Consider the following 17330-nt stretch of genomic DNA (forward strand, 5'->3'; position numbering starts at 1 on the left):
ATAAGCACTACATTACTACTATGCATTATAGAAATTATCAAGGGTGAAATCAAATTTACTGCAGCTGTAACACTTCAAAAAAAGAGAACAGGAATCTGGGTCTTTGCCAAAGAACACATTTCAGACAGTTGATCACATGATCTTAGAAATAACTAAATTAACTTTGTTGTAAAAATAAAAACAAAATCCCACTAAATATCAAAACCAAAGAGTGATTTCCAGATTGAGAAGAAGGCTGTCTTTAATTCTTTAACAGTTACAGTGACATCTAGCTTTATAATATCAAATGCAGATATACTTTCTACCATGTTTCAACTTGCATTAATTCAAAACAAAGGGATATAATTTATGAATATCATAAATATAAAACCTGATTCAGCTTACAGGTAAATGCTCCTTATCAAAAACTAAAATCACCTCAAGCAGGAGATTTCCAGAAAGCAGAAAAAGCAGGAAAAAAATAGTTTGTCTTCTAATATCCACCTCCAGAATGTCCCAAGTGGGACATTACAGCCCACATGCCAGTTACTCTTATGGGCCTCAATTCAGAAAAGCATACCTATTCAGGAAAGCAGTTAATTAAGCACATGCTTATGTACTTTTCTGAATCAGATCCATGGTACCATAGGAAATGGGTATAACAGACGTGCAGTGCATGAGTAACTGAGAATTTAGCCCCATAACATAAGCTTTCATTTATGTGCTTTTGTATTTTTAAGATACAATGATGCACTGCTTAAAGCTAAACATCATCAAATGAAGACCCATATATCTCGAGACCCATTAAGTATCTCTGAAGGTAGGTCCACTGCAAACAAATTGCTGCACAATTTATTTTTTTACTTGAATTATTTAATTTTGCAGTAAATTGGTAGCTTTGGGCATACTGATACAATGGTGATAAATTGCAGGTGGCCAAAGAATTGCTTATTACAGTGGTTTGGAGCTACCAATGCATACCTAGCCAGTTGGAAAAAACAGGGAGCAAGAAAAGAAAAAAAACTGTTCATATAAATCACTCTCAGAAAAGGCAACTTCAAAGAATGTCATTATTTTTCTTTCACTAGCAGCACTGCAGAGCAGAAACTTTCTATCTGCGTTTTTGCTTCCATTCATTGCAACTCCCTGTATGACAAATCCTTAGCTGAAAAGATGATGGCCACCAGCAAGTAAGGTTACTCAGCTGCTGCTTTAAGCAAAGCAGAAAGCTAACTGAGGGCACATGTGGTCCAGACATATTAAGAGCCACTGGCAAGGACTGAAAAATGCAGTTTTGATAAGCTGTCATTTCTGCATGTGATTAGCAACCATCAGGAAAACCCTGCGGTTTGCACTGGAGAAATCCAAGTCTAAGAACGGTAATTATGCATATGTATGGAAATACCAGACCCCTTATTTACTTTCAAATAACTGTTTTCCTAGAAAAGGTTACTTTTTTTTCATCTAGTTCATGCTGATTTTCGATCACTTAAAAATAATATTAAGCTGAATGAAAGTGTATTATAGGAAAACCATCCAAACCATTACGTTGAGAACCACAAAGTTTAAAAATACTCTGCCGAACATAAGAACTTGGATCAAAGACTTAAAGACTAGATTTGGAATCTCCTTCAGTGCAAAGCAGCCATGGTTTTAATATAGAAATATGGAATATAAAGCTGCAGTTGAATTCTTCAGCAATTATTCTTGATGTTGCAATACTAGTAAGTGCACACGCTAAATTTTGGATATAACAGACCAGAAAGTCACTCAACATTATATTTTGAAATCAGCTAATTGGATAAAACACAGATAACTGGAATTTTCAATTACAGTTAGTAAATGCACTTCTGTTAGATAGATCCGAAAGTCAGCATAGGCTAAAGAGATGCTGTTAAATCACAGTAACACACAGTCTCAAAGAATTGTCTTGAAATACGCTAGATTCTTAAACTAAGAAGCTGCTGGTAATGGAAAAGTGTATACGACATGAACGTAGGACATCAGGACAGCAGATGCACCTCAGGAAGTGACAGAGATTCCCTACCAAGAGACAGCAATATGACAAAGAAGTAGAACAGAAGTAGTAGAGGACTCTAGATTTTGCATACTGACTAATGTATTGTTACCATATGCTGAATCATGGATTGTTCCCTTATTCTAGCCTTCTAAACCAGTGTTTCTCATGGCTATATTAATTACAAATACTCTACAGAATAAGCTGAGTAGGATTTCCATTTTTATCCACAATTCTTTTTAACTAATTCTTTCTAACAATTTCTCTTCACAGTCAATACACCCGGAATATACAAATACATGCTGGGCACACACACGCATCATTACAATCAAAATGACTATCAAAAACTTGCTAATTTTCCTCCCATTCTCAGCCCAACTTAGTTCAAATGACAAGCATTTCCAGTACAAGCTACAAAACACAAAGTGCTCCCATCTATTATTCCCACATATGGTTTAGGATATGTAAAACTTGTCTGTGTTACCGCTGTGGGCTTTTTTTTGTTTGTTTGTTTTAATTCATAGAATTTTCTACTAAAAAAGTGAATTTTTAACATTTTACCAAAACTCAATATTTAAAAGATAAATACATTTCAATATTTAAACAGCAGTTTGTTTGTTTTTTTCCAATGAGTTTGAAGCTATTCATTTAAAAAAGTCTTCAAATTATTTCTATTGAAATCTAATACATTAAGACATTTACACTAATATCAAGTTTGAAGATGCTTTTCCCCTCACATGATATGGGTAAGTTTTCAGTGTTCAAATCCAGCTCTTCCCAACATACAAGCAAAAAAAATATTATGTTACTTGTAAATGGAGCAGGCCACTCCAAGAAAAGGCAGGATCCATTGTAAAACTGTGGAGGTCCTAATTTTAATATATGATTTCTTCTCTTTAAAGAGAGTTTGCAAATTACTAAAGTCCCTGGGAAGCAATAACTCTTAAGGCAAAAAGAGTTGGTCTTAGACTCTTAGTCTGCTGTTCAGTATATACAGTAATACTGTTTTAAGATGACTACAACTACTCAAACGAGACTAGTGTCATACAAATAAAGGCACACTTTAACTGGCAACAGAAACTCATAGTATCTTTTATAGCACTGTATTCTCAAACCACACAATTTCAAACTGCATATATAAGAAATAGCAAGAGAATTTAAAATTTTGAATTTTAATGTTTTAAAGTGTACTATGACATACCAGGCATTGTAAAATTTTTCATAAGATACAGTCAATTCTATACATAATAACAGTCTCTGTGGTCACAAGTAGACAACCACTGCTGACATAATAACGGAGTTAGACTTCCCACATAATACACATTTTCTGCTTACTAAAAACATTTGTTTTGGACGTAGTATATGTGAAAGTGAGTAATCTACTGAATAATTATAAAAAGAGAGGAGTGTACAGATGGATAAAATCTTGGTTTTTAGGGTATCTAACTGATGTCAAAATTCAATTAATTGATTCTTTACTAGGGCAGAAAATAGATGTCGTGACCTACTGGAATTATACCACGAATCTCTTCTCAGTGACACAGATGTTGGATGTTTCTCGAAATGTACTGATTGGAGACAGGATCCAGGATGTGCAGGCATACAAGGAGACTACTAATGAATCTTAGACTGCTATTCATCAAAAGCTAGATTTTGGAAAAAAATCTGTCATCTCCCAAAGGATTTACTTAAATATATTTCAAAGAGTAGGCTAGCACTGAGTGAAAAAAAGACTACAACAAAACCAAATACCATTTAAACACTACATTGCCACTAGCATAAACACATTGTTAAAGCAATTAATATTTTTCTTCTACATATATGATTTTATTGTACTTTTCTCAAGCAGACAGAAAAAATGTTGGCTAGAATATATGCCATAGTGCCAATGTACCACAGCAATTTACATTTCTCTGCACTTTAAAGGGATGTCTTTTTCAGCCACTTGTTGAGTACTAGGCAGAATAAGTACAGCAGTATCTCTTGTATTCCAGTACATACTGTCACTAAAATAATGTGTAACAGCTTTAATCAGGCAGTTGAGAAAGCACAAGATTAAGAAAGGTGATGGGTAGTTGAAGCCCGCACAGCATCTTCCCCATTACGTATCTTTTCACTGCCAAATAATACACACTGTGCAATACTTCTATTGTACTTCATTACACTTTTAGTGTTCCCTTTCTACTCATGTAGAATAACCTTGTCAGCTCCAGAAATGAAAGAATGATTTATTCTGTCATTTTCTTTCCATTTGGAAGGCAGCCACAGTTTCTCTTTATGTCTAAGATGAATCTTTTCTCCATTTACCCACTTCAATCTGACATCATTAGGTTTACGAATTACAGTGCATTATAACCTCACAGTATGTACGACATGATGTCAAATGGGAAGTCCTGGGAATGTTGCCAAGCTCCAGTGGAGCTTATGGATGTCAGCCTCACAAACATAGCTGAGTTTGACCTTAGGTAATTAAGTCATTGTGTTACGTTAATTTAAAAGGAGACATTTTATTTCAGGAAAGTAGAAAAGTCACACAATCAAACTTACTGGATGACATTTACAGATAAGAAGATGGCTTAGTCTTTTTTCCTACCTGCACTGAGCTTACAGAATACCAATAAATGGTTAAAAAAAAAAAAAAGAAAAAAGACAGAAAGCTGGATTTAGTTTTATGTAACAGCAACCTCTTCATGTAGCCAAGTGCACAAGCCACATGACAAGTAGTCATAACAGAAATAAAGATTCCTGCGCAGATCTTCATCACCATCATGAAAACCTTACTCTCGCAGACAGATTTACACACAAATCTGCACTGCATGCTTTGTACTGTGGCATCTGCTAAATGTAATTTCCCAACACTAAAATTCAAGAGAAACTACTTACAGTCTCCTGAGAGAAAGATTCTTTGAAAATAACAAAGATAGATCAACATTATAAATAAAGCAGCTGGAGATATTCCCTGCACAATCTAGAATGTCTGTGCCCCTAATCAGCTTCTAGATTCTTATAGTGATCTGATTGTCTGGGAGAGAGTTTTTTGTTTGTTTTCTCTATAAATAGAGAAACCATGCTTTGTACTTGCATCAGCACAAAAGTGCAATAGGCAAGAAAATGGATCTTTCAAAGAATGCATAGTACCAATTATTTTTCCACAGGATGGGGTACGGCTTTTAGGTAGAAAAAGGATCCTGTGCAAAAATACTTCACACTTGCATTGCAAAAGAATGACAGAGACTGCCACTAAGCAGCAGTAGAACAGCAGGAACTGGTTCCACTGTTTTTTTATTGCTGTTTGTTTTTGTCAGAGTAGTAAAGGATGAATTAATATTGGTAACAGAGCTGGCTAGCTCAAAACATAAGAGTTAACAAATACAGCAAAGTGCAGGCTCACTGTAGTCGAGCTCAGAAGTGTGACCCCCAATACTTAGAATCCAGTACTGGCCCAGTGCTTAGGGCTTGCTGTCTTGGAAAAGTTACTCCACACTGTTACATTCCAGGTAGGTAAGCCGCTGTCCTATTCCACATCTAATACCATCACTCTGCTTCTCTAAGAACTTTAGCCTCCTTTAGTCAATGTCCAGTTTTCAAGTAGTGATCAGTCACAGCACTTTGATGTTTTGCTATAACAGCAGTGCTAAAAGAGTACAAAATATGAAAAATAAACATTTACTTAGCAAAAGCAACAGCAAAGGAGCTGACTCTGAATTTTTGACTGTGCTATTCACCACAACAGGCTGTCAACACTGCATTACACATTTCTACATTGCTTTATATACTTGATCAGAGTACCCTCAGAGTTGCTGTTTCCAGATTTGGTTACATTTTTTTCCCCCATGAATGCACTTTTCTGTGCTTTTACTCACTTCCAAAACTACACAATTTTGCAAGAAAATCATCCATAATCTACACAATCCTATTTAAACTTTCCACTGAGAAATTTCTCAATGAAAATGCAAGTATTTCATAAGAATTGAGTTAAATGCTATAGACAGTAGGAGTATTACAGGTAAAAATAGCACGCAACTATGTAATTCAGCCACGGTCTGTACCTGAATTCAAGAAGAAATAAAATTACATCTTAACAGAATGGTATACAGAATATTTATAATACAAAAGTAGGGTTAGAAGCACTTTCCATACCTCATGAAATGTGACCAAAAAAAGTCCACCTAAAACTGCCAGTCAGTGTCATTCTGACATCATTTCTGGTGTATCCACTCAAATACCCCTCTTCAGGTAAACTCATGGGTACCCTTGCAACTAAAGACTTGCTTACAAAGATGATTTTAAAAAAAAAAAAAAAAAAAAAAAGCACACTAATTCAAAACTGTTGCGCTATTTCAGTAAAATAAAGAAACTTGAGATTGTCCATTTTAGCTCAAAGTTGCAGAGCTCAAAGCACTGCATAGACATGGAAAGGAAGGCCAAATCCATGCACAGACAAAACTCACAAAATGAGTCTCTTCATTTGAACAGTGGCCTTAAATACTACCCACAAAGACAAATAAACATTACTATCTTTTCTTCCTTTCACTACACAAGGAATGGCTTATCTGGAAAATAAAAGTCAACTTGCTAAAGACAAGTTTATGACTCAGAAAAATGAAATTGCCATTTCCATCCAGTAACAAAGGAGATGTTTCCAATGGGGTTTATCAGCTGTGTAGTTTCTTCTTTCTTTCCCTCCTCCCCCTTTTCCTGAATTCTATGGTGTACTCATTATGGATAGTGATTTTAAAAATACACTCTTGATTGAACTGGAGTGTGAAGGTCAATATTTTCTTCTAACTTTCACTGAAACAGTGCTAGCAACAAGTGAAAAATACTTGGCTGAAAATTTCAGTTGTTTCAGAATAGTGCATTGTTCCCAGTTAGACACTGCATCCTGTATTCATTAAAGGCCTGAAGGGCAGCCCCTGGGGCTGCTGGAAACTGGAGAGAGACAGCTAGTAGGTCAGCTCTGGCTCTTAAGACATGCCAGATGGCTTTTTGTAAATGCTGATTTTAAATGAGCCCTGCTCCAGCCCTTCTGCACCCAGCTGGCATCCCTCCTTTTTAACACCCATCATGTTAGGTAAATCCAGACAGCAAAGAATATAGCACTGCCCTTGGCAGAATTAAGTTATTAGTTAACCCCAAACTGTTACAGGTAAATGGAGTAAGTTTTGTTTTGTAAGTTGTTTAAATGAATGCAATTAATACTTGCTAGTACCAAAGGATAAACAGACAACTATCTCTATTAAGTACAGAACATATTGTTCACTCCAATGGCAAAACTCATCGATTTCTTCCAGTGCATACCAATGACAACTCATGCTATAAAGTACATCTAACCAGCAGGTTGTTCAGAATTGATAGATCAGAATTTATATCATTCTTACACAGAGAAAGAAACGTTTTGTCCTACTTCCCAAACATAGCTTTATCATCTGCTGAAGACTGCAAAAGCACAAAAGCATCAAAAAATAACATGATGTACTGCACTTGAGACCCTGGTTTATCCAAAGGCACATGTGGAAAATACATCTTTTTTGGCGGGGTTACAGGCAACATACCTGGAAAATGGGCAAAACTATTAACTTTACTAAAACACAAGTATTTACTCTAGGTTGCATCCAGGCTTTCCCAGATAATTTTTTATTTTCTATTTTTTTTTTATTTTGTAAAACAGACTGCAATTCCAGAAGTAAGGTTCTTAAACTAGGCAAACAAAGGCTAAAAAGTAGAGATATTCTCAGAGCATTTCTCAGTCCCATCCTTAACACATACACATAGACTGAGATGGTGAATTATGTTTCTATGGACCTCTGACTAAAGCCCAATTGCTGACGAAGCCCCAGTGCCCGCACACTGCAAAACACCTCAATGTGACAATTTTCTCATGAGCCACCTATTTTTGCTTTTCAGAACACTGGGAATGGACTGATCTGAAGACAAATAATTGTATTAATAAAATAACAGAATAACTAACATGTATTTTGCAATATTTCCTCTATGGGATCTTCAAGAAATTCTGCCTCAGCTTGGCAAAACTATTTTCATTCACTGTAGCCATAACATCTCAACTCTTCTCCTCCTTTAATTTGCTAAACAGATAGAAAGAAGACAAGACTGTGACTGTGATTAAAGGGTTGTGCATTTTATATGTGTATTTTATAACATACATTTATGAAATTAGATTCTTCACTTGGTGGTGAAGCCTCATTATTTAAAAATAAATAAATAAATAAATTAAAAAAAATTCAACATTTCTCCTTGTCATGCTTCAGTTTTTAATAAGAGTTGACTTGCAAGTTAACCACTCAGATGCTGAGGTAGATTTCAGAGAAAAGCTGCTACAGAAGGAAGAAAGAAACCACAATTGCTATATGATACTGAACAAATATTAACCATAGACCCCCCACCCCCCCAAAAGAAAAAAAATATTTGCTAATATTTCTGAAATTGCTCCATTTAATACTGTATTTCCAGCTTTTTCCCAGAATGTATTTAAGCACGTGCCTTGCTTAAAGCACATGAGAATTCTATCCATTTCAAAGGGTTTAAGCATATCCTTAAGTCCCATACATTCTTCAGTGCACTGCTTTTTTTTTTTTTCCACCCAACAAAAAAAGACTAAACCAAATACGTATTCAGAGTAATCCATACTTTCCATGTAAAGATGTAGGCCTAGTCCTTTATAGATATGAAATTCAGTAGCATTTACGCCTTACAAAATAAATGTTACACAAAAACGAAGAGGCCAACTCACGGGTATATCGTCAATTAGTTTCTATGGAGAAACAAAACTCACCCCTTTTTATTCAAGTAAATAGTGCTTCTGAACATGGTAACATCACACAGACAGCATCAAAAATCAGTGCACAAACACTGTACTAATGAAACTACATTCTTAGTTTGCATTACTATATAGGACTGAAATGAACATTGCAAGTTTTATAACTAATTCTGGAATTAAAATACTATATTAAAAATTGTTTAAAAGTACAATGTGTATAAATTTGGCATTTAAAATGTTTGAACAAGTACCATATCTTACATCCACTATCTGGCTGCAAAGCTGGAAATACGTCTGTCAGATGGGGATGACTTAATAAGTAAAAGCATATTTACATAGATTGGTAGTGGCTGATATATAAATATGGAACGGTTCCAAGTACTACATACACACGTATATATACAAACATATTCTACAGTGAAAGAGCTCTTCCTGAAGTCAGATTTCACCCAGTTTTCACGCTCCAAAAGGAAGTTTAGTACGAGTTTTTTTTTTTTCCTAGTGGTATAATGTTACGATATAGTAGATGGTGTCTCTGTCATCCTTACATCAGAAGAACTCTGATATCACCACTAATACAGAATCAAACACTCTAGGCACCCTTGAGTTCTATGTGTATCTTGAGAAAAGTTCACGTAGCTGATGGAAGCAGCCATTTTCCCAAGTAGTTTTATCCCTAAAATGCCAACCTAGGGCTTCACCTGAGCTATGAACATCAGCCATAGCAAACTATATAGCAGCTGTGTCAGTCTCTGCCAGTATTCAAAGGATGGTATGTAATAACAGAATATACTTTATTCCTTCCCCTTGTTGTTATAAACAGCCTTTTCATTAAAACCTCTGATACTGATTTTGTAACATCTTCCAGAAGACAAAGAGCAGAACTAGAGGAGACATGACAGTTCCGGTGAAATGAATGCTTGTTTTTCTGTCAATCTTACTTCTCAACCTGTCTTGCAAGGTTACAAGAAATGAATGTCATTTGATTGCATACCTCAGATATTTTTTTGAAAAACATTGACTATTTAGCTTTTAAAGAAAAGTGCTTTTAAATAGTATTTTAAATTCACAAAAATGTACATTTCTATTACATGTGTGTCAGTGGTGAACATTTGTGTCTTAGATTGATGCCAAACTGTATTTCTCCAATTACATGAAACTCACTCAAAACATGAGTCAACTCAGTTATTCCAAGTCACAAAATCATTTTTGTTTGAATTCTCACCAAAAAGGGAAAATGAAACAAATACACAATCACAAACTTAGTTGCCAGTATTTGAGTGTCACGAGGACTATTATGCCATGTGTAAAGGCCAGACAACAAAGAGAGAACAGTAGCATTCCTATGCCAAACACGTTGGAACGTGAAAGATTCAGCTCTATCAATTTTCTATGCTTGCCTCTTACAATACAGTTAAATCCTACTATTACACCATATCTCAATTAAAAATGGGTGATAATTTTAAATCATCTATGCTGAGGCAAGACATCTCCCTGTTCTAGCTTTCACACTGGAAAGCGGACAATAAAATACCTAACCAACTCAAAAATGCTTTAAAACTTACTGCAATGCTATAATGGGATAGAAAGTACAGTAATAACAGTGGAGGGGCAGAGTCTTTGGCTACAGCAAACGAGAATGAGCCCAAATACAGCAGACACAAAAAAGAGCTACTTATCTTTGAAAGACTGCAAGCATACAGGGATCTCCAGCAAGAGATGCCCTCACCTCCACTGCCAACCCTTAAATGAGTTCTGGGAAAGGGTGGAGTGGATCCTGGCTCCACTCCCTTCTGGTCACTCAGTTGCATTGCATACACCTGAGCTCATCTGGGTTGGCCCTGCCTTTCCACCAGGTGCTCAATCACTGGTTCAGGCTGTGACTTAGCATTTCTGCTACACATAACTTGGAAAGTCATCTTGATTTTCTTTAACTGACTTCTAGCTACAGCATTTTTTGTCAATGCTTGTTTTCAATTAAAAGCAAATTATCAACTATTTTTGCTCTTTAAATCCACTTTCTTCAGAAGGCACTCACAGACTGAAATTTAATACAGTTCATAGCTATACTGAAATACAATGAAATATTTTCAGCAATTTGTTACTGGAAGCTAGACAAGACAACTTCCAGAGGTTCCCTTCAACCAACATTTCTACAACTCTGTAATTCAATAAGATAAATTGCATGTAATATGCCAAGTCCTGCAAACAGTGATATTACAGAGATAAGACATACAGCGTCCTCTGAAGTAACACATAGCTGCCTTTTAAAGCATGCCTGACAATTAAAAGAATGTAGAAAAGTTTACAATATCATTCACGTCACTGAAATTAGCATCAGCCAAAGCCCAAGACTTCAGCATTCATTGCACAAGAAGAATGCCCACTCCAGTGGGCTGCAACAGCTGAAAGCTGTGGCTGTGGGGATTCAGCAACAAAGCACCAACTACACCTGAAAACTGATCTGAACAGGGATCACATCTGACACCTTCACACATTAAAGCAAACGAGCAAACAAACAAACAAACAAACAAACAAAAAAACAACAAAAAACAACAAAAAAAACAACAAACCACTGAATCAACACTGTCTGAAATGTTCCAGCTGCACACAGAATACAAAAGCAAGTGACAGCTATGATGGTCTGTATAATCTGATGAAAACCAAGTAGCTTACCCAGTGAACAATGCTGATGGTCACCCAAATTTCATGAGAAAGGAGAAAGGATTCATTGAGTTTTAGCTCCACATCTGCTAGTGTCCTGCCCTACACAACTGCAATCTATTGTTTTATTCTAGGTTAAAATGAAGTAATATAAATATGCACACTGTTATATAAAAGGGCCAGGAGATGAAATTACATCAGTTTCTAATAAGGCCCTTTGAAACCCTAAACTAGCCAGTTAGCAGCCAAATTATTTTTTTTCTACTAATGCAGACTGAACAGCGAATAATGACTACAAGAAAAATAAACAGCTTAAAACCTCTGTAGTTCCAAAAATACTGTTTGATGCAACAAGACACAACAACTAAATATCTAGGTGCTAAACTTTATTTACTACTTTATCAATCATTTCTCTACTTAAATGATAACAATAATAATATTTTTTTCTTTCCTGGGTTCTCTGTAAATAAGAGCTGTAAGTTTCTTCCTCTCCTATTTCAAAACTAAATAGAAGAGTTTTTAACACTCGCAATTTGAAAAAGCATCTCTAGCTAGCATTTAGTAAAAATCAGCATATTTATTTGGAAGATATAGAAGATCTGAAATGTTTTGTTATATCTTCTGTATTTTTAATAGGTTGCATACAAAATCTGTAGTAACTACAGTTATTAAAACACTTCCCTTAGACACTTCTGACTCCATAAAATAAATTCATGAAGCTTTAAGCATTCCTTTATTTGATAAGTTGCAGCCTGCACATGATGACCAACATCACATCATTATAAAAATGGACCATTTGATTATTTTCTTCTAACTGGAAATTATGTCTTACTGTTTTCTTTATTATCTTTCAGAATACTCATAAACTGAACGTTTCTATCAACCAATGGCAGATTTCCCTCCTACACATGGTTGTATGATCATACTATGCATCTGAATTTGGAAATAAAAAGAAAATTGTGAGCAACTCATGTTAAAACATCCTCAAAGGTGCAGCACCACTGAAGGATGAGCCCCACTCCAGCTCATTCTCTGTTGGTTGCAGGAGGCCAGCTAGAACTGATCTGCACCTGATGATCACCCCCCTCTTCAGTGTGAGATTGTGATATGTATCAGGTTCCTGCTGTTCAAAATATGACTATTTGTCTATGAGGCTGTAAATAAAGACAGGAAAAATGAAGTACAAAACTCCCTGCTCTGATCTGATCTGAAATAAAAATAGGAAGAATACAATAAATTATGTATACATTACATCTAATCAAGCACATGGCTAAGAAAACACAGCAGCTGTTCATTTCCATCAAATGCAACTCCAGTCAAGGCTTAGAGAAGAGGGGTGCACTTAGACTGCTGAAAGAAGCAGTATGTGGTCACGCAGTTACAACCCTGAGACAAAAGTCAAGGAATTTGTTTCTCAAATGCTAACAAGGATGCTGTGGAACTGCTCCTAACTCCAATCATATGAGTTTCATTGATACAGTTTTAGTATAGGACTCAGAACCAATTGTTTTGTATTTGTTTATTTGTAAAAGAATAGAAGACAGAGCAAGCAACAACAGCAATCTCAGGATTACGGAAAAGACCACAAGAATAAAAGCTGCATTACAGCATATTATATTTTTGAGGGACTATCTACTTGCAGAAATTAGCAAAATTTCTTTAAATTAGAACTTGAACATTTATATTATTATTTAGCTATCTGAAGTAAACGTATCTGCACTCCTTTCCCAGTGACAAAAATCTCTTAACAGACTGAGGAGGGAAATTAATTCAACAAAGGAATCTCTCTATTCAGAAAACTTCCTGTCCATCAAACATTATCCAACAGCAAGCACCTTCTAAACTATCTCAGTTGCAGAGACAGGCAGTCTTTCAAGTAACCACAGACTAGAATATTCAGGGCAAGATGCCAGCACAAGTTTGAACACAGGTCTTGCATTCATGCTTATTCACACAATCTAATGTGCTTGCAGCAGGGGCTGGATCCTTAGGCGCCTACAATTTCCATGATCTAAATCTTATGTACTCAGCTCCCAGAGAGAAATTCTGAAGCCAAAATTAAATACCTGTGTGCCCTGAACACATCAAGAACCAGAAATACTTCATGATGACCAAGAACTGCCTAGATCTAACCAGCACAAAACAGAGTAACCACTACAAAATATCAGGTTAATACAAGATGAAGGGGTGTAAGACATATATCTGATACCTTCCTGGAGACTAAGCTACTAAAGCCTGAGTCAGAGAATACCTCCTTTTACCTGGAATCTCCAGCCCAAGACCTCGCCTGTGGTTTTTAAAAGAACTAAGCCAGGAACAATATTTTATTTTTCAAAATTTGACTGTGAGAATTCAACTCTAACTTTGTAGCAAAGAGACCTATGAAGTGGGGAAATCAAGGCTCAGTATCTGCTCTAGGCAGGCAGGCTTCACATGGCAATTGCTTTTCTCAAGATAGCAACATCTGGGATAGGCCTCAGTGTGGTCTCACACCTAGCAGGAAAAGGGTGATGAAGGGGAACTCGTCCCACCTATCGTGCTGAAGTTCTGCTGCTTTTCAGTAAAGATGGAAAAGAATAATCTACTGCTTTTAATGGGGACATTCTGTGACACCAACAGTGTTGTATATTTATAATGCAACATGGAGTATACATCACCTCCATTTTTAATCTGCAAAACTGTTCTCACATTAGCTTAAAGCTATATAGTAACTACGGAAAACTAGAGATTAGATTATAATAAGATAATAAAATAGATATTAAACTATGCATTTATCAGGCATCCAGTAATTCAAAAATATTTCAACTATGATGAAAACACATTTTTGCACTAAGCTAAACTGGCTCATCTACTTCCTTTTAATAACTGTACTATGTATATTGCTGAGAGTAATTGTTTTGCAGACCATAAGAGAACTTCTGCTTAATCTTTTATGACCTTTATAAAACTTTATTAAATTATGAAGCCACGTACCTTTTACATGCCCTAAAGTTTTGGTTGGGAACTGTTTAAATACATAAATACATGCAGCTGTCCTGAGTAGTGCCACCTCAGTGACTTGAGACACTGTTAAGACTTTCCAGTTCTGTCCCATTTAAAATCAGCAATAAAACTCCAGTCCAAGATAAAGTCTCAGATAGGAGCTACCCAGTCAGGAGCAAAGTACTCCTTATTAAAGAAAATTACTAACATTTTAAAAACACATGAGCTCTTCTCAGTTCCTTGCACTTCTGTTACATATAAAAGTCTCTGCTATAAAAAGATATTAAAACTAGTTTATTACATGGATAACCTATTTCAGCATGTAAAAACAGAAATATGAAATCCCTTTATTGATTTTTAGTTCACTGAACCCAAACTGAGACTCATGGGGAACACAGAGCTCACAAATCTGCCAGCATTGTGACCACTACAAATTAAGATGTTAAAAACAAAGCCAGTACTTGGGATGACAGGCCTAGCCAAGTTTAAATTCAATCAGAATACGCTGCCTCCTCAGAACTGCAGCTAAGGAAGTCTGGTGGCTAAGGAAGTCTGGAGACCACATCCTCAAAAGAGAGGAGAAATTAGAAAAGAAATAGAAGTAATGTCTACCCAAATTTTTCCCAGATATTTCATCTACAACAAAGGGTACCTCCCTGTGACCCAGTACAGGGGGATACTGTCAATACTCACACTCCTCCTGAAACACAAGAGAGTTGGGTATGTCATCTGTAACAGCCTATCACCTGACAGTTCTTGTTCATGTTTCTGATAACAGTTGCTTTAGAAATTCTGGCAGGCCACAGTGGGTATACATTTTGATACAGCTGTTTAAAAAATATCACTATGCAAGTCTCACATTTTATTCTTCAGGTATATCTCAATTATATCTGTCACCTTTCCAGAAATTCTAGTTCTTCAAAGTTCTATATTACTACATTCTTTTATCTTTCAGTGGTAAAAAGTAAGATTAAAACCATATATTTCATGTATGAGCTCAGAAAAAGTTTGAATATGGAAGCCCAGAAGTTTTTCCTAGACCTCACTGTAATTCTCAGATCTGTAGTAAAACCCCTTCATACACAATCTGAACAAAGTTCATTCTTTTTTTCCATTAACTTTAGCAGCTTTTGTACTTACTGACTGTTCACTTAGATCCTGAGAGTCTTCCATGGAGGTTGTTCACCTTTCTTTTTCACCACAAGCAGAAATTATCTTCCTTTCAATTTATAGCTCAGTGATCTAAATTAAAAAAGGAAATAAAGCGTTAACATGTTAGTCTGTAGCCCTCACTCCTAAATAAATCTACAATAAACAAACATTCTAACTGAGACTATGATACTGCTAAAATCTGCAGCAAAGTTCCTATTGACTTCCATAAAGTCCAATTTCATATAAAAAATTCAGCACCTCCAGTACTGTCTGGGGAAGCCACCTAAAAAAGAAACAATGCTAAAGTAATAATTTTTTATCTCCTTCAAGAATAAAAAATAGCTATGAAAACAAACCAATAACAAAGCTGCTTAATACAGCCAGCTGTTTGAGTGGACCAAAAAAAACAAAACAAAAGAAAAAGAAAACAAAACAAAAAGATAACCCTTGGGAAAACATAACAGGCAGACAATTATGGAACACAGAACAAAACCGATTAATACACTTTTAATGATTAGTCATTAAGTGTCTGGAAGAAAAAGGTTATTATGCAATCAGCATGAAGTCTCTATTCTCAGGTCCATTAGATTCCTTTAGGATTAAATAAAACACACTAAGTGGTTTATAACAAGCAGCTCCCTGCAACGTGCTAAACTATAGACAATATTCTAATTATCCACAATGTCTATGCCTTCTTTCATATAGTGAATCATTATTCTCAAATATTGAAATATTAAACATGAAAACTCAGAGTTCTGTGCAGTAATGATTACAGTAACCTTAATTAAAAAGCCACAGAATCACAGAACTGTAGATGTTGGAAGAGACCATAGAGTCTAACCCCTTCCTAAAGCAGGTTCCCCAAAGTAGGTCACACACGTATATGTTCAGGTGTGTTTTGAGTATGTCTAGAGGAGACTCCACAACCCCTTTGATTAGCCTGTTCCAGTGCTCTGTCACCCTTGCAAAAGTTTTTCCTCACACTTGTGTGGAACTTGCTATGTTCCAGTTTGTGCCCATTGCCCTTTGTTCTGCCACTGGTCACCACTGAAAAGGGCCTGGCCTCATCTACTTGACTCCTGCCTATTAGAAGCACTGATAATATCCCCCCTCAGTCTTCTCCAGTCTAAATAGTCCCAAATCTCTCACCCTTTCTTCATAAGAGAGATCCTCCAGGGTACCCTAATCATATTTGGGGCTCTCTACTAGACTGTCTCCAGTGGTTCCCTCTCTTTCTTGAACTGGGGGACCCAGAGCTGGACACAGTACTCCAGTTGTGGCCTCATCAGGGCAGAGTAGAGGGGGAGCATCACCTCCCTCGACCTGCTGGCCACACTGCTTTTAATGTGCCCCCAGAATACCGGCCTTCTTGTCAACAAGGGCACACTGCTGACACGAGGTCAAACTGCTGTCCACCAGGGCACTCAGGTCCTTCTTCACAGATCTCCTTTCCAGATGTTCAGCTCCAACCTGTATTGGTACACTCAGTTTTTCTTCTCCAATTGAAGGACTTTGAAAATGCCTTTTTTGAACCTCATCAGGTACCTCTCTGCAAATATGCTGAGACTGCATTATATCCCTTTGTCCAGGTCACTGATGAAGATGTTGAAAAAGACCAAACCCAGTGCCAATCCCTGGGGAACACCACTAGCTACAAGCCTCCCACTAGACTCTGTGTCAGTCAGCCAGTTCTCAATCAATCTCATATCTGCTTGTCTACCCCATCCTTTCAAATCTTACCTATGAGCAGACTATGAG

The 17330-nt window shown here is 36.3% G+C and overlaps 1 protein-coding gene across 13 annotated transcripts in view; it reads right to left on the minus strand.

Annotated features, from left to right (window-relative positions):
• EYA4 (EYA transcriptional coactivator and phosphatase 4) overlaps positions 1–17330 on the minus strand; it is a 168286-nt gene that overhangs the window by 132429 nt on the left and 18527 nt on the right. For all 13 annotated transcript variants that reach the window (XM_015858461.2, XM_015858459.2, XM_015858460.2 and 10 more), the window contains exon 2: positions 15561–15662. In XM_015858461.2, the coding sequence (XP_015713947.2) occupies positions 15561–15593 (33 nt within the window). In that variant the 5' untranslated portion in view covers positions 15594–15662. The remainder of the gene's footprint in view (positions 1–15560; positions 15663–17330) is intronic.

This window comes from Coturnix japonica, chromosome 3 (assembly GCF_001577835.2).
Source record: "Coturnix japonica isolate 7356 chromosome 3, Coturnix japonica 2.1, whole genome shotgun sequence".
NCBI lineage: Eukaryota > Metazoa > Chordata > Aves > Galliformes > Phasianidae > Coturnix > Coturnix japonica.